Source organism: Malaclemys terrapin, chromosome 11, assembly GCF_027887155.1.
Source record: "Malaclemys terrapin pileata isolate rMalTer1 chromosome 11, rMalTer1.hap1, whole genome shotgun sequence".
Classification (NCBI taxonomy): Eukaryota; Metazoa; Chordata; order Testudines; family Emydidae; genus Malaclemys; species Malaclemys terrapin.
The window spans coordinates 42,784,030-42,805,923 of record NC_071515.1 but is presented as its reverse complement, the minus strand read 5'-3'; the positions used below and the strand labels follow the sequence as shown (position 1 = coordinate 42,805,923).

The following is a 21,894-nucleotide window of genomic DNA, read 5'->3' as shown; positions in this document are numbered from 1 at the left end:
CCGCACCCTACCTGTCATCACTCATTCACTATTGAGATGTTGACTGTCCACTCCAATCAGCCCACAGTGTCAGCCTCCATCACCCACCAGTTAAATTCCCTAAAAGCTCCTTTGTGTTTTCTCCCATGCTGGCCCTCATGCTTGGGAGGATCGCCCCATAAACATCTGCAAAATTACCACATTCTCCACCTTCAAAACCCGCCTTTGTTATGACGCCTACATAACACCTGACAACAGTTAGGCTGTTGGTGTGCTGAGACCTCTGCCTATCGTGCTGACCAATAGTGTCTCATTGTTTCCTTGTATTCCCCCATTGGGCTGTCTGTACTCATCTCTCGGCTCTTATGTTATGCTTAGATTGTATTCCCCTTGGGGCAAGGACCATTTTTGTTCTGTGTTTGTACAGCGCCTAGCACAATCAGGTCCTGGTCCATGACTGAGGGATCCAGGTGCTATGTTAACACAAATAATAATAAATGAACAATCCAAGCAAATTCATTTTTAAATGCAAGGAAATGGTCATGGTGAATTCTTTTCATTATCTGCCCAGCTTTAGAATCCAGGAACCGAGGGTGGGAGGGGGGGAGTAAGAGACACTTTTGCCCCATCCTCTCCCCAAACCAAGTGGCCTTGCAACTGGGTGCACAGGGCTGCAACGCCACTGAAGTTTGGCTGTGGAGGCCACTCCATCATGACAGAGAGGCAGCTGGGCCAAAGCCGAATGGCACTGGGACTCCATACACTAGGTCACAATGCCCAGAGCAGGGAGCAGGACCCAGCCTCATGGGACACTGTTGCTGCAGGGTACACTCGCCCTACCATTCTTCCCCTCCCCCCCCCCCCCGACCCCGTGGTAATTTGTTGGAAGAGTGGGAGGGGCTCATTTTCAGATTTTGACGCACGTCCCCTAAAAGCTGTTTGTGGCCCTGCTAGAATCAAATCAAAGAACCACTGAAACCAAAGTAGCTGCCAACCACCGATGTCACTGGAGTTGTGCTCACCTACACTAGCAGTGAAGTTTTGGTTCATTTCGGAGTGCGCAGGTGAAATATATAATACCCAGCAATGGATCCTATAACAAACATGACTCATGAATAAGGAACAAACATTAATAGAGCTCATCCAACCTTCTAATGATCAGAACAGAGCTGCTGTTTATGACAACTGACTTGTGAAACTCATGTAACCAGGCTTTTCCTGGTTCAGCACTACTTCCTTAGTAAGCACACACAGAGACCAGATCTCCCCTAAACAGAGACAGAGAAACAAGGCGACAGAAAGAAAAGGCAATGGCTACCTCCCAGAGACCGTATCTCCCCTAAATCAGGTGAGAGTTAAATTTTTCATGTAAACATTTTATTTATTCTGCTCAAACTTTTCTTTACATGACAACCTTAGACATAGAGGGGAAGAAAAGGAAACACGTTTCTGAATCTGATTCATTTAGAGTTACTGGTAAATGTTTCCAGTTCTGTGATATTTTGCCTTTTACAGTTGCCAGGGAAATCCTTTCAGCTGTTTTTGAAATTTTGAGGAATAACAGGATACTTTTTTCTCTCCTTCTCATATGAGCTCACTGAGAGGCAGAGACTTAATCTACTTGCTATGAGTCTGAAAAAAGTTGTTCTCGGTTTGGATTAGAAGTAATATTATTAACACAAGATTGCCACAAATGCAAGATTCTTGAAATGTGGCTGTGCACAGAAAGTGCTTCAAAGCTCCTGCTGGTTCAGGTATAGTACCATGAAAATATGTCTCTTCACTTTTTTCTTGGTGTTCACAGGAAACTTGCTAGAGATATTTAGTATTCACTTTGTCCAACACAGGTTTTACCCTCCACTTCTTTTGAGGTTTTACTGTTAAAAAGCGGAAGTGACATGTCTGTTCTGTGAGATGCCACTACATATTTACAACATTTTTCCTTCATCAGTGCATGATTTTGGAGAAGAAAATGAAATACCCCAAGCAGAACTGAAGAAAGTAAATTGACCATTAAGAAAAAGTATGCATTTGTGACTTTGCCACCTAGAAGAGAGGAGTTGCCTCTCTGAAAGGCATTGTTTGCTGCAAGTGATAAGCTGTTTTGATGATAAGAATCAATTTTCATTTCATTTAATGAAATGAAATTTTCTTATATTGGTGTGGGGAATAAGTTGAATTGCTAGGTACAGTAACTATAATAGAATGGCTAAATCTGTGTGCTCCTGTCTCCTGCTTATGGCTGCCTGCATATAAGGTATGTGTCTGTTATCACCATTAGCCAGTGGAATTGCTCCTTCAGATCAATGGGTGGCGGTCTGTGCTTTTGGTCCAGAAACATCATAAGTTCTATCACAACTGATGACCTTGGTAGGGAGCTCATTACATAAAGCCAGCTCATTTCATGCACTTTACAGAGAAACATCATAGTACTGACTACAGCTGTTTGAAAAATGGAATTTTCCTTTCACAGGACATGTTCACAATTCAAAATTACTTTCCATTCCAAACTGGAGCCAAAAGTCAAAATGTCAGAATTTTTCACAAAAAATTAAGAATTCTGAAAAGTTTCAAATTGGAAATGTCAAAACAGAAAATTAGGACATTTTCAATCAAAATGAAATGATTTGATGTAAAATTATTCTTTCAACTCAATGCTTCAAAATGAAAAAAAATTGAATTCCAAAATGTTGATTTGAAACAAAGCAAAAGGATTAGACTGAATTTCAGTGTAAAGGTTTGTTTACACTGTACACTCCTCATGGCAGCGAGTCGAGTACATATGCTGCAAGCTCCCCCCAGCACAGGCATAAATAGTAGTGCAGATGGTGAGACACTGCTTAGGTGAATAGAGACACTAGAACCTTAGGGTATGTTTACACTGCAATTAAACATTTGCAGCTGGTCCACGTCAGCTGACTCAAGCTCATGGGGCTCGGGCAATGGAGCTGTTTAACTGCAGTATAGATGTCTGGGCTCAGACTGGAGCCTGGGCTCTGGGATCGTCCCACCTCACAAGGTCCCAAAGCCCAGCTCCAGCCTGAACCTTAACATCTATACCTCAATTAAACAGCCCCACAGCCTGATCCCCTAGAGAGTCAGCTGACACAGGCCAGCCATGGGTGTTTAATTGTGGTGTAGACACACCCTTAGAGTGTGTACCCTTCATGGTTCTCTACACCCCAAGCAGTGCCTCACCCATCTGCACTATGATAAACCAGAATTATTTTTCCAAAGAAGCTGATTAGAATAAAGGTCAAAGACAAAGGCAGTGAAAATGCAACATTCTTTTGTGTATACGTAAGTTTACATACTAGAATTCCTTGTTCTACAGTACAAAGGAAATATACTTAACCACACTGAGAGCAAGCATTTGTTTATCTTGTTCAGTATCCTCTCCCCACAACTGAGATCACAGAGGACAGCAAAGTTAAACACCACAAATTAGTATATGTATGTATTCTGTTCTGTAACACTTATGTGCAACACCTTGCAGTGCAAGAGGCTGCACCCACTTCCACCAAAGATATTTACATGCGGATACAGACTAACACGGCTGCTACTCTGAAATACGTGCCACAGAGGCCACTCTAGCTATAGACAAATGAGGAAACAGCCTAGGGCAGCAGATTTCTGGGCAGCTCTCTAGGGTGGCAGATTTGGTCCAGCTGGCCCTCCATCATAAGAGAGAATCAGCTAGGCCAAATCTGAGTGGCATTGCAACCCAGGGGGCCCAGTCACAACACCACTCACTTAAATTTGCCCTGGCTGCCCTTCTGTCATGATGGAGGAGCATCTGGGCCAAATCTACTGTCCTAGGAGGGGCAAGCACACTGAAGTTTTGCCAAGGGCAGCAGACTGTCTTGAGCAGCCTCTGACAAGCAGCCACATTAGCTAGGAAATCAGGCAAAAGGTCTGGGGTAGATGGGTCCTTGTGTTTCAGGGCATAAAGGGATTACATGTGGGGATAAGAAAGGAACACCCTTCCCTCCCACAATACAGAACAACAGGATAAATGCATGTGCTTTGCTTTTGCACTGTTTGGGGGTTTTTTTTTGTCTTCTTCCTGATGGAGAATTTGGCCAGACTGTATGTAGCAGCAATGACTACCTGCAGCAGTGAGATAGCAGTGTCTATAGGCAGTGTATAAAAATACTACGTTACCGTCTATCTGTTTAGCAGGTCTCCTAGATTATTTCATTGTGTCTTCTGTTTTCTGTGTCATGGCCCTAGCTGGGGAGGCACAACCAGTTGTTTTTCACTCAAGTTAGGATTGTATAGAATGCTGTTATGTCCGTTGTTAATTATGTATTAATTAATTATTAATTACTTATTATTTATTATTATTATTGCAGTAGATCCCAAAATGTGGTAGACTCTTACCGAACACAAAAGACAACACGGTCAGATTCACTTCTTAACGAGTAGGGATGCAAATTGCACCTTACTGAACTCCTGGGACGAATGTACTGAAGGGGAAATTTACTCCCTGAGGGGGACAAGTGGCAGAACTGCCACCATCCTCCTCTGGGACTCTGTCTGGGAAAGACAGTCTTAGATTCCAGCTGGGAGGAGCACTGCTAGTGGAGCATCCCCGGAAATGCATAATCCCAGTAATCAGCATATTTGTGATTATAATTATCTATTTATTTTTACTTATATTATCGTAGCACCTAGGATCTCTAGTCATAGTTCAGGACCCCATTGTGTGATGTGCTGTACTGGTCTGCTCCCTTCCATGATGGCCTTGCCCACATTTTTGGGCTGCTGCAAAGAGGAAGGTTGGTGGTGGCTTGTGCAGCTGGACCCCTGCTCCTCATAGACCTTGCACTACCAGTTGCTTTATTGTGCTAGTGCAAATCAAGGGGTGAGTGCAGCCCAGTCTTGTAAGTCTCCTTCTATACAGCCTTCATTTTTGCTGCCCTGCTCTAGACTCTTTACATCTCAACTATGTCTCCTTTGGAGTTGAGGCTATGAAAAGGGGAGGCAGTGTCCAAGGGTCCTTTTATTCTGTAGAATCCCATCATAAAATGTTTGCCAGGTTAGCTTTTGTCCTCATTTTAATACAAGCAATAATCCTATAGATGCAGAACACTGAGGAAGCCACTTCACGGAGCTGTGTCCTCTCTTGTTTAAATAAACTTGGAACAAAAGTGGGGGAAAGCCTCCCTTCATTGGTTCTTTCTGTTTCAGGGGAAAAGGGACTAGAAGTCTTTAGTGAAAATGTTTTTCTACATCCTCATCTTTCTGGCCATCTTCTATTTGTGGTGGAGATGGAAGGCACAAGATGGGCAGAAGATTAGAGATCTCACAGATAAATATATATTCATCACTGGATGTGACTCAGGATTTGGAAATCTGGCAGCAAGGACTTTTGACAAGAAAGGATTTCGAGTTCTTGCCAGTTGTCTGACTGAAGTGGGAGCAGTGGAGCTAAAAGCAGTGACCTCAGAGCAGCTCCAAACAGTGCTGCTGGATGTGACAGATCCAGACAATGTTAGGAAGGTGGCAGAGTGGATTAAAGCTGAAGTGGGGTCAGCAGGTGAGTGACAGAAGATCTGGATTCTTTCCTATGTAGCCTCTCCCCAAGGTGTGGCTCTTCCTTGATGCTTGCTTCTTGGAACAATTGGCTTCTCCCCTCTCCTCACATGGGGTGGGTCCTGAGTTCTTTTTAGTGATGCTGGTGTCTCCACCCAAGATGACTCCTCACTGTGCCTGTGACACAAGGTTGCTGTCCCTGGAGAACATTAATTCTACCATTTCTAGTAAGAAGTAATCCCAGCACATGAAAAACAATTAAATACATCAACATAAACCCCAGTAAAGAAATGACAAATCCAAAAATAACAATATAACAGCAGTGACCTTTATTGGGAACAGAAAAATAGGATCTGGGGAAGGAAAGGGTTAGGGTTGACTAATAAGTACTAAAACATGAATAAATCAACCAATTCCCCACCTCTTGACATGCACAACACCTCCTAGCCCCCAGCTGGCACATCCCAGGTAGGTGGTATGCTGGGGATGAGTTTGGAGATGAGTGTTGTAGCACTGTTGGCTGGCTAAAACAAAAAAAATGGTCCTTTTACAGTGTCTTTACCCCTAGGTGTGGAAAGTCCTGTCATGGCTCCCTAGTCGGGAGTCCAATGGAGGTCTTGGTGGGTTGGATCTCTGCCACTCTGGACACTGGTCTCTGCAGAGCTGAAACTGCCTGACCCATGCACTAGATTCCACAGCAATTCAAAGATTCTGCTTTGGGGGGGGGGGGGGGAGTTCATCAAAGAGCCCCTAAGTTGTTCTGCTTCTCGCTCTGCTCCCAAACTCAAAACTGAAACAAAAACTGGTCCCTTTGTCTCTGAGTCAGGAACAAAGCCCCATCCAGGGGCTGAGCAGCCCTGGCTCATCACCGGCCCATGATATCACTGGCCATTATATGGGCTCATCACTCGTCATGTCATCACTGGTCATGTCATGTCATTACTAGTCATAGTCATATCATCACTGGCCTATATCACCTCATCCACAAACCACCCTATTGGGCTCAGCAAGAGTTCCTAAACCATTCTATCCCCACCCCTGACTCCAAGCATGCTTGGAAATAGTGTCAGAGAGCTCTGGTAGCTATCATTGTTATAGTCCACAGGGTAGGAACTCTGGGAGGCTCAGTTGAGAGTTCCTGGAGCTGAGCAAACTCCAAGGAGAAGTTACACTTACATGAATTGCAACCGTTTAATAGGCATGGATAAAAACTGCAAAATAGATCCCACTGGATATTTGTTTGAAATTTGTATTTGGCTGTGTTGTCTCTTTTGTATCTCTTTCCACAAATATTCTAGTGGATGGCGTCACTGGAAGGAAATTTTGTGGATACAGCTAATTTTAGGTGAATATTGGAGAACATTATTGGAAAGCAGACAAATATTCACAATGGAAACTGAATTTCATTGACTTTGATGGGACTGTTTATGTGTTTCAAGCTAAGCACATCCTTAAGTGCATTGCTGGATCAGTGCCAGAGTAGTCAGCACTTTTCAGAACGAAGTCCCCTGTTAGAGAACAGAACAGCTTAGAAAAGAGACAACTAAAGGAGGGATATGAGTAAGGTCTATAAAATCATGAATGGTGCAGAGAAAGTGAATAAGGAAGGGTTGTTCACTCCCTCACATGACACAAGAACCAGGAGTCCCCCAATGAAATGAATAGGCAGCAGGTTTAAAACCAACAAAAGGAAGTACTTCTTCACACAACACAGAGTCAACCTGTGGAACTCATTGCCAGGGGATGTTGTGAAGGCCAAAAATATAACTGGGTTCAAAAAACAGATAATTTAATGGAGAATAGTTCCATCAACATGGCTATTAATCAAGATGGTCAGGGATGCAACCCCAAAGCTCTAGGTATCCCTAAGCCTCTGACTGCCAGAAGCTGGGAATGGATGACAGGGAATGGATCACTCGATAATTGCCCTGTTCTGTTCATTTCCTCTGAAGCATTTGACACTGGCCACTGTTGGAAGACAGGATTCAGAGATAGATATAGCATTGGTCTGAACCAGTATGGCCATCCTTTTGTTCTTTATACTGTGAGAGCTATGTGCAGAGTTAAAAGATTTTTAATATTGAATACTCACAACAAACTGCATCATTTTCAAACAGGAAAAGAGACATAATTCATTGAACAAATTATTCATTTACGTATTAATCACCTAGATCAGTTATTTACCCAGCCATAAAATAATATTTCATATGCAATCCCACATTAACTAGCCAGAGGTTACCTTCATAGGACCCAATTCTGATACTGTTACTCATGTTAATTGATTGATTGCTTTGATTTCAATGGGGCCACAGGTGGAGTAAAAGCACTACTCAGAATTAAGATAAAACAAAATCTGGCCCTTTGAACCGTGCAGTCTGGAACTTGCAACATGCACCTTTCAGGCTAACCTCCCTCTCTCCCTTTTTAATTGCTTATAACTTGCTCAAACAAATTGTTTTGAGGTTGAAATTTTCAGTGTTTGGTCTAAACCCAAAGGTGATTTTTTTTCTGTAATGTTGGAGGAATATCCGTTCAATTGCTTTTGAGTTTTGTGATGATACGAAAAATACACTTTCCTGTGTCAGTATCAAACTTTCAACTCACATGATGGAAGAACAAAACTTCAGACTTATCTTGTTTGAAAGTCTTCACTGAAATGTAAAAAATAATCCAAGTTTGAAAATATCAGTTCAGGATTTTTAAAGTTACGAATCTTTAAAGCTGGCAATTTCACACCTATGTAATAGAAGAATTTTTTGGACACATTTCCAAAGAGAAACCTGAGCTCAGCTCTCAGAAACTCAGGTCTAAGGGCAGCTGAGTTAAGAAAGCAAATAGGCCAGAAGCTCCTATAACTAGTAGAACTACAAATCTGTTATGCCAATTTTAATACCATCACCTTTGTTAGGTGGTGATTTATCATACTACATAGCTGTGACTAAAGAGAAGCCAGGATATTCCTTTGGGGAATAAATATTTTCTGGATGGCGCACCCATACAAAAAAGATGCCTAAAACAGTCCTGTAATTCAACTTTAACTGCTCTGTCAATACAGAAATAGATACAAGAGAAGCCATGAGAAGAGAGTCTACAGAATGACTGCAAGATTATTGTAACTAGGAGATGCAAGCCTTCCACTACATGAAATCATGGGTGGGAGACACATGATATTGATGTTTCCCATTTATTGTGCTCTCAGCTGTTTTCAAAAAGATTGACTTCAATTTTGGTTGCAAGTCTAGGTCTCTTATATTATCCAGACCAGCTCACCCCACCCTGATATTCTGGATAGTTTACTTTTAGCTGTGTCAAAAATATTATAACTCCTTGGTTTCTAACACCTCACTGCCCCCCAGACTTCCAAAGCCCCCAGATTTCCCACCCGCCCACCTTCAAAGGTCATAAAAGGAAAATGTTAACAGTTTGTGAAGTGGCCTGGAAAGAGTGGTGGTGAAACGCAAGCATTAGGTAAAATGGTGAAGGCTGCAGGAGATCTAGAGGTCCCTGCCCATCTTGTAATCCGTCTGGTTCTCAGATAGTTCTTGATGAGTTCTCAGTCAGTTTGGCTCCTCTTCATGTTATATAGATGTGAATATTTGCTTCCTAAATCACTACTTTAATTTTTTGTTTGTTTCTGTGCAGGTCTGTGGGGGCTGGTCAACAATGCGGGGATTATGGGACCATCAGCGCCGACAGATTGGTTGAATATTGAGCACTTCAGAGCACCGATTGAAATTAATTTAATTGGCCTCATAAATGTTACATTACATTTGCTTCCCTTGGTAAAAAAGGCCAGAGGGAGACTAGTAAATATATCCAGCACTGGAGGCCGCCTGGCAGTCTGGGGGGGTGGCTATTTTCCTTCCAAGTTTGGGGTGGAAGCATTTAATGACAGTTTAAGGTACAGTAATGTTAATTTTGAGGAAATAATACATTTTCGATAATGCTGAGCGACTTGATAGTGAGTTAGTACCCAGCAGAGGGGTGACTGTCATTTCATGTTAGTTGGGGAGTCTAGCTAAGAATTAAGAGGCCTTATTGGGTCTGAATCTCATTTACACTGAGTCTAGATGACTGCAGTACGCATTGCAATTGGCATAATTTAAAATGCAAGATCACTTATAAGGTGTAGGCAGTCCCAGAAGTGCTATCCTGAGGAAACACCTGCCAGATAGTTGCATGTTATGGTTAAAGTTATCCTAACAAAGTTGGGGTGCAACTATTGCTTTTTCCTCAAGCCTCTTCAACTAAGTAGGTGTGCTTTTCTCAGTCATTTAACCCTGATTTTTTGAAGGTAGGGTTTTTTTTTTGGGGGGGGGGGTGTTATTTGTGATTGTTTTTTAAACAGGGCACAGCAAGATATTCCAGAATGCCTGGACTAAAAGCAGAACTTCATGTAATAGACAGACAGTCTTATGGATGGGTGAACCAACTCAGATAAAAGAAGCAATGACCCATATTTTTGTTAAAAACTAAAACAAAAGGCAACTTTTGAAGTTTAAAATGTGGGTGTTTTTGTAGCCTTGTATGTATAGCCCCCTTTGTGTATCACTGCAAAGGACTTCAAATAAATAAAAACAGTGGCTGCTTCCCTGTGACCTCTACACACTGGCCCACTACTAGATAACACTTACTTATAGTTTGATCTTGGCCTTCCCAATATGCACAGTGAGCTACAGAGATAGGAAGAGAACATTAGTGCAGATATAAATACATCAACTATTAACAATGCTGTCTAAAATAGCAATGACATCCTTAACTGGCTGTTTCTGCAGACGGGACATGAAAGCTTTCGGAGTTAAGGTTTCTTGCATTGAACCTGGGCTGTTCAAAACTGGACTATCCAATCGAAAGAAGATCATCAAAGAAAGGGAGACCATTTGGAATCAACTTCCTCCTGCCATTAGAAAACAATATGGAGAGGGGTATGTACAGAAAGGTGAGATATTACTTGATTATTTTGTATTGAAGGGCCCGTGTCATTTGCAGCATCACGATCCTTGGAAAATGGCCCAGACTTTTCTGATTTACAGTGAACCTCTTTCTTCTGAAATTTGACATAAAAATGTAAGCTTAAAATGCTAGACGTCGTAGAATGACTGTGCACAAAATAATCATTATTTTGTTCCTTCTGCCCATGATACTGACTACGATTTCATCTGAGTTTTGAATGTTCAGCTTGGCATGTGACCCTTAAACAACAAACATGCATATGCACATACCTTTGACCCAAAGATACAAGCAGAAACAAATGATAGGGGAGGGAAGCGATGTGTGTGTCTTTCCCACTACTACCAGTTTTTGGTAATTCAAATAGTCCAAGGACAAACCTTCTTTGCTCCTATTAGGTACTATGGTGATGGAACCCATGGAAAAAACCTAAGGCCTCATTCTGGCAATAGGCTCTGCATGGACAGATCCCTGCACCTGCAGAAAGCTCACTGCAGGATCAGCTCCTCTGATAGATAGATTATTTCTGAATCCATCTTGAAATGGGATCTGCTTATCTGATAACCCTTGGAACTTCCCTACACTCTCCTCCCCTAGTTCCTTTCTCTACAGCTGCCTTTTGTATCTTCTCCCACCCCAGGGAGCCAGATTCACTGCTGGCATCAGCAGGTGTGACTCCACTCAAGTCAATGAAGCTGCACCCATTTACACCAGCACTGAACCTGGCACCAGAAATGTCTATGTCCCCTTCAGTTCTACCTCTGTCTCTTCCTTCTGAGCAAATGACTAATTGACTTTCCTCAGCCATCATAAGCCAGGTTCTGCCACCCTTGCTCAGGTTAAGTAGTGCCCTACTCCACAAGTGAAATCAATAGGAATATTCAGGGAGCAAATTACTACTCAGCTTGAGTAAGAATGGCCAGACTTGGCTTTTAATATGGACCGCTTTTTCTCCTTGTCTTGGGGAGAACAGGAAGTGCCATTTGGCTCAGTCATGCCCAGGGCCAGCTCCAGGGTTTTGGCCGCCCCAAGCAGCCAAAACAACAACAACAACAACAAAAAGCCGCAATCGCGATCTGCGGCGGCAATTCGGTGGGAGGTCCTTCGCTCCCAGGTGGAGTGAGGGACCGTCCGCCGAATTGCCGCCGAATACCTGGACGTGCCGCCCCTCTCCGGAGCGGCCGCTCCAAGCACCTGTTTGAGAAGCTGGTGCCTGGAGCCGGCCCTGGTCATGCCAGAATTGAAAATCAAAGTAACCATCACAAATGCATGCTGAGGAAATGGGATAGAATTCACTTTCCTTTCCTTTAGGTCCTGCCACTAAAATGAAGCCCTCGTTGATTTTTTTTGCAGATGCAGCAAGGAAAGAAAAGTTGGTTCAGATGCTTCAGAACACAAACCTCTCACCGGTTGTGCAATGTATGGAGCATGCTCTAACAAGCATTAATCCTCACTCACGTTACATTGCAGGCTGGGATGCTAAGCTTCTTTGGATCCCCCTTTCAAGCATGCCTGCAGCAATACAGGACTTTGTACTCCTGAGAAACAAAGCAGAGCTTGCGGACCCAACTGCAGGGTGAATTCTCTTCTTCTATTTACACTTTCCCATTCAAATGGGGATGGCCCAGCTGTCTGAGTCAACAAGGACCAGCCCTTTATTTTAGCCCTGTGCCTGCTGAGCCAAACTGAGCCGGACACCTATTTTTTTATATTTCTAACAGTTTTAGAGTGTCTGTTTCTCAAATCTGTGATACATATTATAGCCATAGTTTTAATCTTATGTATAAGCCAGGCCACATTTATCAAAGAATCAATAAAAAATGGAAAGGTTGCAAAGAAGTGACCGATCCTTCATGTGTCATCTAGCTTTAAGTGCATAAAGCGTTAGGAATTGGGCCAAAAATCACCAACTACAAACCTTACAATATTTCGTGTAGGATTTTTCTTTATTCTGGAAAATATGAACTAGAGAGGCCAAAATGACCAGTGATTTGGGGGTCTCACCTTGTGAAACCTCAAAGATGCCAGATTTGCAATCAGTATCGAGCACCCACACTCAAGTTGGGCACTTAGTAACTTCTGAAAAATGTAGGCCTCAGTCTTTCAATGAAATTATTTCCAGGCAAAGAGACGACAACCTTGGTTTTGCTAAGTGCTGAGAGACTCCTGCAAGGGGGCTTTAACTTGGGTTAAAGTACATGGGAAAAAAGGGCACATAGTACATGACAGGAGGAGCTCAGTATTTTGCAAGATTGGGCTCCTTTCGAATTAGATATGACCAGAGTGCTCCAGAACAGCACAAAATTACCTCAAGTCATAACTGTTTAGTGGTTTGCCCAGAAAGTGGTTTCCCATTGGGCAGAAAACTGGCCAATGGCAAAGCCAAACGCTTTCTTTGGTCTGGTGAGTTGTTGTGACATGACTTGGCTAAACATTAAGCCACCCAGTGCGTGTCTAAATATTGCCGGTTTTCAATTTAACTTCTCTGGAGCTTGCCAGGTATGACTCTGCTTTCTGACTGCAGCTTGTATTTAGTCATTATGTGTGTTGAGTTCATTTATATTTTGCATGAACAGAATTGTATGGTGGTTGTTTCCTATTAGAACAAATTTGAGGTGTGCTGTACATATGCCTGTGGCTTAGCTATTCTTACTGCAGTGAGTATTAGTGGGCCTGCTATTGTAGATTTCTTTTAAAAATATTTGTACTCATGAAGGCAAAGTGGTGGGAAAGCAAACTCTTTTTATTTAAATCATAAGCCTGATAGCTGCAATGTGAGCATCCACGTGTTGCCACCCCAATCACCTTAGCCTAGGCCAATCACCTTAGCCTAGGCCTGGAAAAGCTGCTGGTTTTTTAAGCTAGAGGTCAGTCGGTCCTTATGTTAGCCAAGTCTTTGGCCTCTGCAGAACTGAGAGCACCAGATTGTGCTTATGTGCTGCTTGTCCTCAGAACTGAACTGAGATCTTTAGATTCATATCATTTAGGAGACTTGAATTCTATTTCCAGATGTTAAAGGAAAGTATTTTATACACTGAAGGCAGGTCTACACTGCCACTTAAGTCGATATAACTTATGTCACTCCGGGATGTGAAAAAGCCACCCCCTTCAGCGACGCAAGTTACCATGACCTAAGCGCCGTCCACATCGGCGCTATGTTGGCAGGAGACACTCTCCCACCAACATAGCTTCTGCCTCTTGCAAAGGTGGAGTAATTATGCCAATGGAAGAGAGCTCTCCCGTCAGCACAGAGCATCTTCACCAGACGCACTATTAGGGTTACTATACATCCGGATTTTCCCGGACATGTCCGGCTTTTTGGGCTCCAAATCCCCGTCCGGGGGGAAATCCCAAAAAGCCGGACATGTCCGGGAAAATCAGGACATGCGGGCGGCGGTGCTGGGCCGGGGGCGCCGAGCGCCGGGGGGCCGGCGGGGCCGAGCGCCGGCGGTGCTGGGGACCAGGGGGGCTGGGGGCCGGCGGGGCCGAGCGCCGGGGGGTGCCGGGGGCCGAGCGCTGGCGGGGCCGGGGACCAGGGGGGCCGGGGGCGCCAAGAGCCGGGGGCCGGCGGGGCCGAGCGCCGGGGGCCGGCGGTGCCGGGGACCGGGGGTGCCGGGGGCGCCGAGCGCTGGGGGCCGGTGGGGCCCAGCGCCGGGGGCGCCGGGGGCCGGTGGGGCTGAGCGCCGGCGGTGCTGGGGACTGGGAGCGCCGAGCGCCGGTGGGGCCGGGGGCCGGTGGGCCCGGGGACCAGGGGGGCCGGGGGCCGGCGGGGCTGAGCGCCGGCGGAGCCGGGGGGGCGCTCAGCCGGGGATCCGGGGGCCGGGCCGGGGGGTGCTGAGCGGGCCGGGGGACCGGCGGGGCTGGGGGGTGCTAAGCAGGCCAGGGGTGCTGGGCCGGGCCCGTGGCCAGCACCCCAGGGCCCGAGCCGACCCAGGCTGGAAACGCCGGGGGGGCCAGCCTGGGCCGCGCCTCCTCCCCCCACACCCCTCCTTACCTGCTTCAGGCTTCCCGCGAATCAAATGTTCGCAGGAAGCAGGGGAGGGGGCGGAGTTGGGGCGGGGACTTTGGAGAAGGGGCAGAGTTGGGGTGGGGGCGTGGGCGGGGCTGGGGCCGGGGCCGGGGCCCGGTGGAGTGTCCTCCTTTTGGAGGCTCAAAATATGGTAACCCTACGCACTATAGCAGTGCAGCTGTGCCAGTGTAGCACTTCTGGTGTAGACTAGCCCTGAGGAAACCAGACCCAGGCTGTTGGAGTGATTAAGGAAGCAAAGAAAATGAGTTGTATCTAAACAATAGAAATAATCCTGAATACATCAATGCCACTGCTCTGATCTTCATTATTATTTATATAGCCAACTATACCTGAGTTTGCATCAGTTCCTTCAGAAGCTCATTCATGATGTGATATCATCTGTGATATCACAGATATATGAAATCTGAAAGTGAAAGTAAGGAATAAACAGAGTTTTGGGAGTGGGTAAGATGATCCTAGATGAGATCCTAAATGTGCCTTATGTAATGTAGCTATTTGAACAGCTGGCTCTTCCCCAAATGTATTATACTACATCATATAAAGGGCCAGATTCTGCTGTCAGCAACACCATTGTAACCAAACTCCTCATTTACTCAAGTGTCAATGAGAACAGTATTTGGCCAGTGACCTACCGGAAATGAGCAAGCCACAGTTCCTTTCTCTGCTGCGGTAAAAATAATTAATAAAAAAGAGCTGAAATTATTATATTTTTATGGAAGTAAAACATGGTTTCTGCTTCTGATTAAGCGCCTGTATTCCCTGCAATGTTAATGGAATTGCCTGTATGTAATAGCCGAACTTTTCCCAGTGACATTATGACTTTTCCTATTGCTCTTTTCCAGACATTTGAACTCATGTAGCTTTATGCAAAACTGGTCTTCAACTCTATTCTAATCCAGTTGCCAGAACCATTTTTAACAGTTTGTTCCTCAGCTTGAGAAAGAAAGAAAGAAAAACAACTGAACAGAATCATCTACGGCCCATATTCTGGACCAATATCTAGCAGCCACTTGTAATAGTAAATGATTCAGAGAATACTCTGTTTAAAATTGCATTTTAATCAATTTTTTTTATTGTCTCAATACCCTCTTCTGCTACCTCCTTCCTTTAATACAATATTTACTACATCTAATGAATTGATTTGTTTGGTTATTATGTAAAATTAGTGGCCCTTCCTCCTTGTAAAATTTATTTCTGGGATGAACCTAAATATTTTTTTGTGCAGCTAAAGAGTTCTTTCGAGGGTTGACCTTCAGGCCACTACATTATGCAATACCTAAAACATTAAATTATCTGTTTACCTAGTTGCACATTAGCTTAAAGTGCTGGGGTATTTGAACCCCACGAAAGGCATTTTGCACACCAAAGCCTGTGTTAAGGATGTTACCATTCCCCATTGATTCTTAATTCTGCATAGTGTTATTAAAATATTTACGGGTACTCAGCTAGTTAAACTGTACACATATAATATTGCATACGGCGTGCATCATGTTGTGGAAATAACTTTTAAACTGGAATCTTCCATTCTAACAGTTGGGCTACTCTAGTTGAATATTTCATTGTAGAGAAAAAAAACTATCATTCTTAGGGTTAGCTTGTGGCCGACTCTGTGATAAAAGGGTGTATAGAAAGGGCCCAGAAAGTTTCCTCCTATTTCCTTGTGCCCCTGTGCAGAGCGCTGGCACAGTCACTGTCCGTCTGCCTACACCCCCTCCTCCTTCAAACACACTTCTTCCAAAAAGGAAAATAGCTGAAAGAGAGAATTCAGAAACATGAAACCAACAAAACACAAGCTAAAGTAAGCTGCTTATTGAGGGCCAGACTGTGACATCAATACTCCCACTGAGTAGTGACCGGCGGCTTGTCTACACAGGAGAGTAATGCACTCTATGGGGGTGTTATTTCTAAAGCACACTAATATTTTGCACTTGAATTGGTCCATGTAAACCCCAGTGATGTACACTAAAGGTTCCCTAGTGCACTTTAACATAATGCTGTTTCAAATGGCAGAACGTTAAAGCACACTAGGGAATCTTTAGTGCACACCAGCAGGACCCATTACTCTTTAAGTAGTCCCACTGACTGCTCAAAGACTAAAGCACTGTTTGACATGAGTGAGGATGTCACAGTCTAGCCCTTTCTGTTTTCTTGCATCTTAGCCCTCCATATTTTCATCATTCCCTTTCCCCACCTTCAATCTATTTAAGGTCTGGTCTATACTACCCGCCTGAATCGGCGGGTAGAAATCGACCTCTCGGGGATCGATTTATCGTGTCCCGTCGGGACGCGACAATCGATCCCCGAATCGGCGCTCTAACTCCACCAGCAGAGGTGGTAGTAAGCGCCGCCGACAAAAAGCGGCAGAAGTCGATTTTGCCGCCGTCCTCACAACGGGGTAAGTCGGCTGCAATACGTCTAATTCAGCTACGCTATTCACGTAGCTGAATTTGCGTATCTTAAATCGACTCCCCGCTGTAGTGTAGATGTACCCTAAGACTCAAGGGCTCCAGCCTGACCCCAAACATCTACACTGCAATTTTATAGCTGGGCAGCCCAAGCCCTGGGAGCCCAAGTCAGCTCTCATGGGCCAGACCTGGGTGTTTTATTGCTACATAGACATACCCTATGTTCTTACAACCTCTCTCACCTCTCAGAACAGAAAGCTTGGCGACATTTGGCCAGTCCTCAGTGAGTGGGTACATGCTGCTTCCCTGCTCATAAACCACTACAAACATGAACGGTCTGTTACTCATTCAGGGGCTGAAAATGGGAATGAGAAATATTAACCTTGAGGCGGATCAGTGTCCGCCAGGATACTGGCAACCTGCAGGGCAATTCGGTCTCCTCTCTCAGAGTTTTTTGGGGGGTCTCTGTGATTTAATCTTCTGCTGGTTTTGATCCTAGGAAGTTGGGGACTCTCATTCTGTAATTAGATTTAATTGGTACTTCTTAGCCTCACATTTTGACCAGCACCCAAGATGTGACTAATCTTTCACTAGCTGGGAGAAAGTCTGCACTCAATAACAGCAGCAAAAGGGCTAGACTGTGCCCAGCCTTGCTTGGGTGCACCAGGGGCTCCTGTTCTGTGTTCCCTTACAGGAGTTTGACATAGTGCCTTCAAAGAGTGCATGTGGGGCTCTCTGCTAGGACATCTGCTGGTGCTACCTACCCCAACGGGAGCAGGAAGGTGTGGAGTGAAAGTGAGACCAAGGCCTCCTTCAACATTACCCTCCACACCCATGTTGAAAATGTACCATTCATTCCTCTTTTCCCTTCTCCCTCTTGACCAGTACCTAATCCATGACAGACCTTTACCTCTCACACAGTAACTACTTACTGTAGTTTCCTCAGTAGTCTTTTGTGAGGGACTTTTACAAAATCATTTTGAAAGTCCAGATCAATTGTATTGACCGGTTCTCCTTTACGCACTATTTAGTTGACTCTGCCAAAGAATTCTAGTAGACTGGAAAGACAGTTTTCCTTCCCATATCACAGCAGACTATAATTATTTTTTAACTTATTAACATGACACTGAAGTACGACTCACTGGTCTGTTATTCCCACAATCACCACCTTTTTCACATTGATTACTTTCCAGTCATCTGATGTAGTGACTGATTTTAATTAACTTGAAGGTATTTTAATAATATTTTGCACTCCTAAGGCATCTTTCAAGCTACAGCTCTCAGAGCTTGTTATCATCTGCGATTAATTAAGCCTCATAACACCCCCTGAGGCAGGTAAGCCTTTAAAATAAAATAAATTAATTAATGGAGATGTCTTATTTCCTAGAACTAGAAGGGACCTTGAAAGGTCATCAAGTCCAGCCCCCTGCCTTCACTAGCAGGACCAAGTACTGATCTTTGCCCCAGATCCCTAAGTGGCCCCCTCAAGGATTGAACTCACAACCCTGGGTTTAGCAGGCCAGTGCTCAAACCACTGAGCGATCCCTCCCCCAAATGTCTATATTACAGATCAGAAACCTGAGGCACAGAGAGATGACAGGACTTGCTCAGGGTCATACAGCAAATAAAAGTAGTTCAGGGGTAGAGATGTATTCTTGAAGATTTCATCATATGACATGATCTTTAATTAAAGATTAATCTTTAATTCCTGAAGACTCCAGGCCAATCCTGGAGGGTTGACAACCCTATTCAGAGGTCCTGACTCCCACTTCCCTATTCCAGCCAATTTACCACACTCCCTGTCATTATAACCATGGTGTACGAAACATATACCTTAAAAATGTCTGTGTGTCTAGCATGAATAATGTTGGATTCTTTTTTGTGCCTGGGGATTTCTACATCTCATTTCCTTTCCCAATGCCAGCCTTCAAGCGCTGTCATTTTTCTTTGTACTTTTTCAGACCTAGAGATTCGATTACAAAATAAGCCTGTGGAAGCTGGTGAGAAATGCCAGCTTTCAATGACGGCATTCTGTAAACGACAAGCTGTCTTGGGCCAGGCTCTACACTCTCTCTCAGAGTGTCGCAGCCTGAGCTCGCATTTCGCCTAAGTAATTTCCATTCTGTTGTGTTCTCTCATACCTCGTGTTCTGAGAGTGCTCGGGAGACTGACAAATTGTCTCTGTCACAGGTGAAAAAGCTCCCTGTGTGGAAGAGTGCCATTTAGTCACTGAGTGGGGAAGCCTAAGCAGGACCTTTACACCCCTCCAAAAAGATTTCACACCATTCAGAACCCAGGATCCTCAGCATAAACAGTCAGTACTGAGTCTCCTTTTAGACTTTTTTCTACTACACCTGTTTTCAGTCAGGGGAGGCCCATGACATCTCAAAATAAGGATGCAACCTGACAGCAAAGAGACCTAGAGGAATGCTCCTCCAGGAATAGCCTGGGACTTCTGATGGGAAATAATGCAATGGGGGGTCATTTTAACTATGTTTTGCATTATACATTGTATATACTGACAATGTTAAATCATATGTGACAGACATTTTGAATCTTTGGGCAGGTCCAGACTGCCAGGCATGTACTGGGGAGCCATTCATCAGTCACCTTTATAGTCAGAGAGAGAGGTGGAGTGAGAAAGAAGCAGCAGAAGAGAGAGACTCTGAGAATGAGAAGAAGAAAAGGTACAATTGGAGATAGAAATAAAAAAGGGAGGAATGTCAACAAGGATTGTCCTACAAAACAAGCTCAAACATCTCCTTTCCATCTACCCCTAAAACAAAAACCATTAAAATAGCAACTCACAGAGTAAGGGCTCAGCATTGTAAGGGCTGCACAAACTAGCTCCTAATTATTTTAAATAAAAGTTTAAATTCAGTGAGATTCAGTGTAATTCCCACCCAGGGAAAAAAAAAATCCACCTCCACAATGCTGTATGCTAACACCGGATTAAAAATATAAATAAATATATAATGCATTAACCCAAGTCCCCAGGGAAAGTCACAAATCCACATAGTGTCGTGAATGGTACAGTTTGATTCAGGAGTTCTAATGTAGCTAAAAGACACGTATATGTTCATAGAGCCAGAGAGGTCTCTACTAGCTACATCACACAGCAGGCACAGGAGTAGGCATTTTTCTTTCCAGTTTAAATTTTCACTCAGTTAGGTTCAGATCACCTTTCACACGCAGTTTATGCATTCATTTCAAAATCCAGAAATGTCCAGCCTACCCCGCCTGGGGCAGCTCTGCCTCTATGAGGGTGGAGGATATGTAGGTCTGAGGATAAAAGAGTGAAGGACAACAAGATACAGGTAGAAGACTCTTTTGCATCCAAATCCAAAATGTAGCTCACTAGGTTTTGTGGCACCGAGGCGGGCGAGGGGAAGCTTTGGGCCAGCTTATAGCAGTCTGTTAGTTGTCATACATCTGTGTGGATTCTTTTCCCAGATGGGGATTTTAGCTCTCACAGATTCTAAATGTTTTATTTAAAAAAAAAGTTGCTGTCAACTTCTTAGATACATCATTTATTCTAGGGATCAGAAATAGGCAACGTTGATCAGAAAAAAGAATTGGCCCTAACCATGATCAAACACAAGAGTTTATTTTCCTCACTTTTTGTGCCTACAACTCCAATCAATGCAAACAGAAATTGTGCACATGTATACGGGAAAAAAACAAGATTAATTCCCAGAGGGCTTGATCCAACTCCTGTTAAAGTCAATGGAGGAACTGAAATCAAGGGGAGTTGGATCAGGCCTCTAAATGGGATAAATTCTATCTCCCTAATGAGTCTTGACAATCTCTGTGCTTTGGGAATTACTGTATTTAGGCCAACAAAGCTTAGACAACTTAGGTGGGATACACAGGCATTTAGAATACACATAAGATTAATTCCTGGTAAGAGACTAAAATAGTCATCAGAATGTAAGTCATAATCAACAGCAGGGAGTTGTACCGGGCTTGTCAGCTATTGTACAGTGATCACACAGTACCACAGAGTACAGAATCTACGCTGAGACTTTCAGCAAGGTATCACTGTGCAGGGATCCTACTGAAAAGCCTTGTGAATTAAAATTTGCAACAACTTCTTCACTCCAGCACTAGCTGTAACTGGCAAAGACACTGTTCTCTTGGAATCTTATAATGAGCTTGCAGATGTCTCCCCAGAATGTAAGTACCAGCACAAGAACAAAACCAATGTGTAAAACTACAGGCTATATGAGTTTGCAGACTAGTACTAGAACAAATTACGGTGGGGAAGAGGTGACAAAGTGATACTCAGATTTAAGCCGCTACTTTTCCAGAATGATTTCTAGAGACTGTTAACCAACCAGCTATGGGTTCTGCATAAAACACTCTATTGACAGACATTATTGACTTGAGTCCTACAGACTAGAATCATTTTTGTGCTCCACACAGTGTCTGGTTGGCTATTTGCAGTTAGTACAATAAAAGATTGGGGTTTTCTATGGCTTTTAGAAAATGATGTGATTACTCCAATGGTCTGATAGGAATACGAACACAAGTAAGGACTGCAGGGACCAGGCCTAATAGTTGAGCATTTCCTCTTTGTTTTAATGTTCATTTATCCAAATTGTTGATTATTGTGTGATATTTTGACTGTCTACATGAATTTTAAAAAACAAAAGAATTCTGAACTTTAGGAAAACAAAAATTGGAAAGGTGGGGGGGAGGGTTCATTTAACTACTTCAAGGATTTAAAAATGATCGATCACATTGCTCTAAAATGTAATTATTTTTTAAAATGCTATTTAAAACTAACAGTCAAGGCTCAGATGGTCAATCTGGGTTCCCAAAGCCAAATTTAGGCCCCTAAGTAAAAGTAGACTTCAAAGGTGCTGAGCAACCCAGATCCCATCAAAATCACTGATTGCTGCAGGTGATCAGCACTTCTGAGAAACGGACCGTTTCTGTTTAGGGCTCTACCAATGGATTTGGGTATCTAGCTATCGGCGGGCAAGTTTG

The 21,894-nt window shown here is 43.8% G+C and overlaps 1 protein-coding gene across 3 annotated transcripts; it reads left to right on the top strand.

Annotated features, from left to right (window-relative positions):
- Positions 1–1,236: 1,236 nt before the first annotated feature.
- LOC128845420 (dehydrogenase/reductase SDR family member 9-like) lies at positions 1,237–13,858 on the top strand. Of its 3 annotated transcripts, none has more exons than XM_054044123.1 (5): positions 1,237–1,327; positions 5,173–5,521; positions 9,160–9,418; positions 10,293–10,456; positions 11,821–13,858. In XM_054044123.1, exons 2-5 carry the CDS (start codon positions 5,203–5,205, stop codon positions 12,045–12,047), a joined length of 969 nt encoding a protein of 322 aa, XP_053900098.1. In that variant the 5' UTR covers positions 1,237–1,327; positions 5,173–5,202; the 3' UTR covers positions 12,048–13,858. The 3 variants fall into 3 exon arrangements, with proteins under 3 accessions (XP_053900098.1, XP_053900101.1, XP_053900100.1); XM_054044126.1 differs by having other exon boundaries at positions 10,293–10,442; positions 11,821–11,999; XM_054044125.1 differs by lacking the exon at positions 1,237–1,327 and adding an exon at positions 1,697–1,733.
- Positions 13,859–21,894: the final 8,036 nt, after the last annotated feature.

Bases quoted from the DNA above. Each gene is read 5' to 3' on its own strand.
- LOC128845420 (XM_054044123.1), top strand. From the start codon at position 5,203: ATGTTTTTCTACATCCTCATCTTTCTGGCCATCTTCTATTTGTGGTGG. The intron at 5,522-9,159 runs GTGAGTGACAGA...GTTTCTGTGCAG, and splicing joins AGCTGAAGTGGGGTCAGCAG to GTCTGTGGGGGCTGGTCAAC. The intron at 10,457-11,820 runs GTGAGATATTAC...TTTTTTTTGCAG, and splicing joins AGAGGGGTATGTACAGAAAG to ATGCAGCAAGGAAAGAAAAG.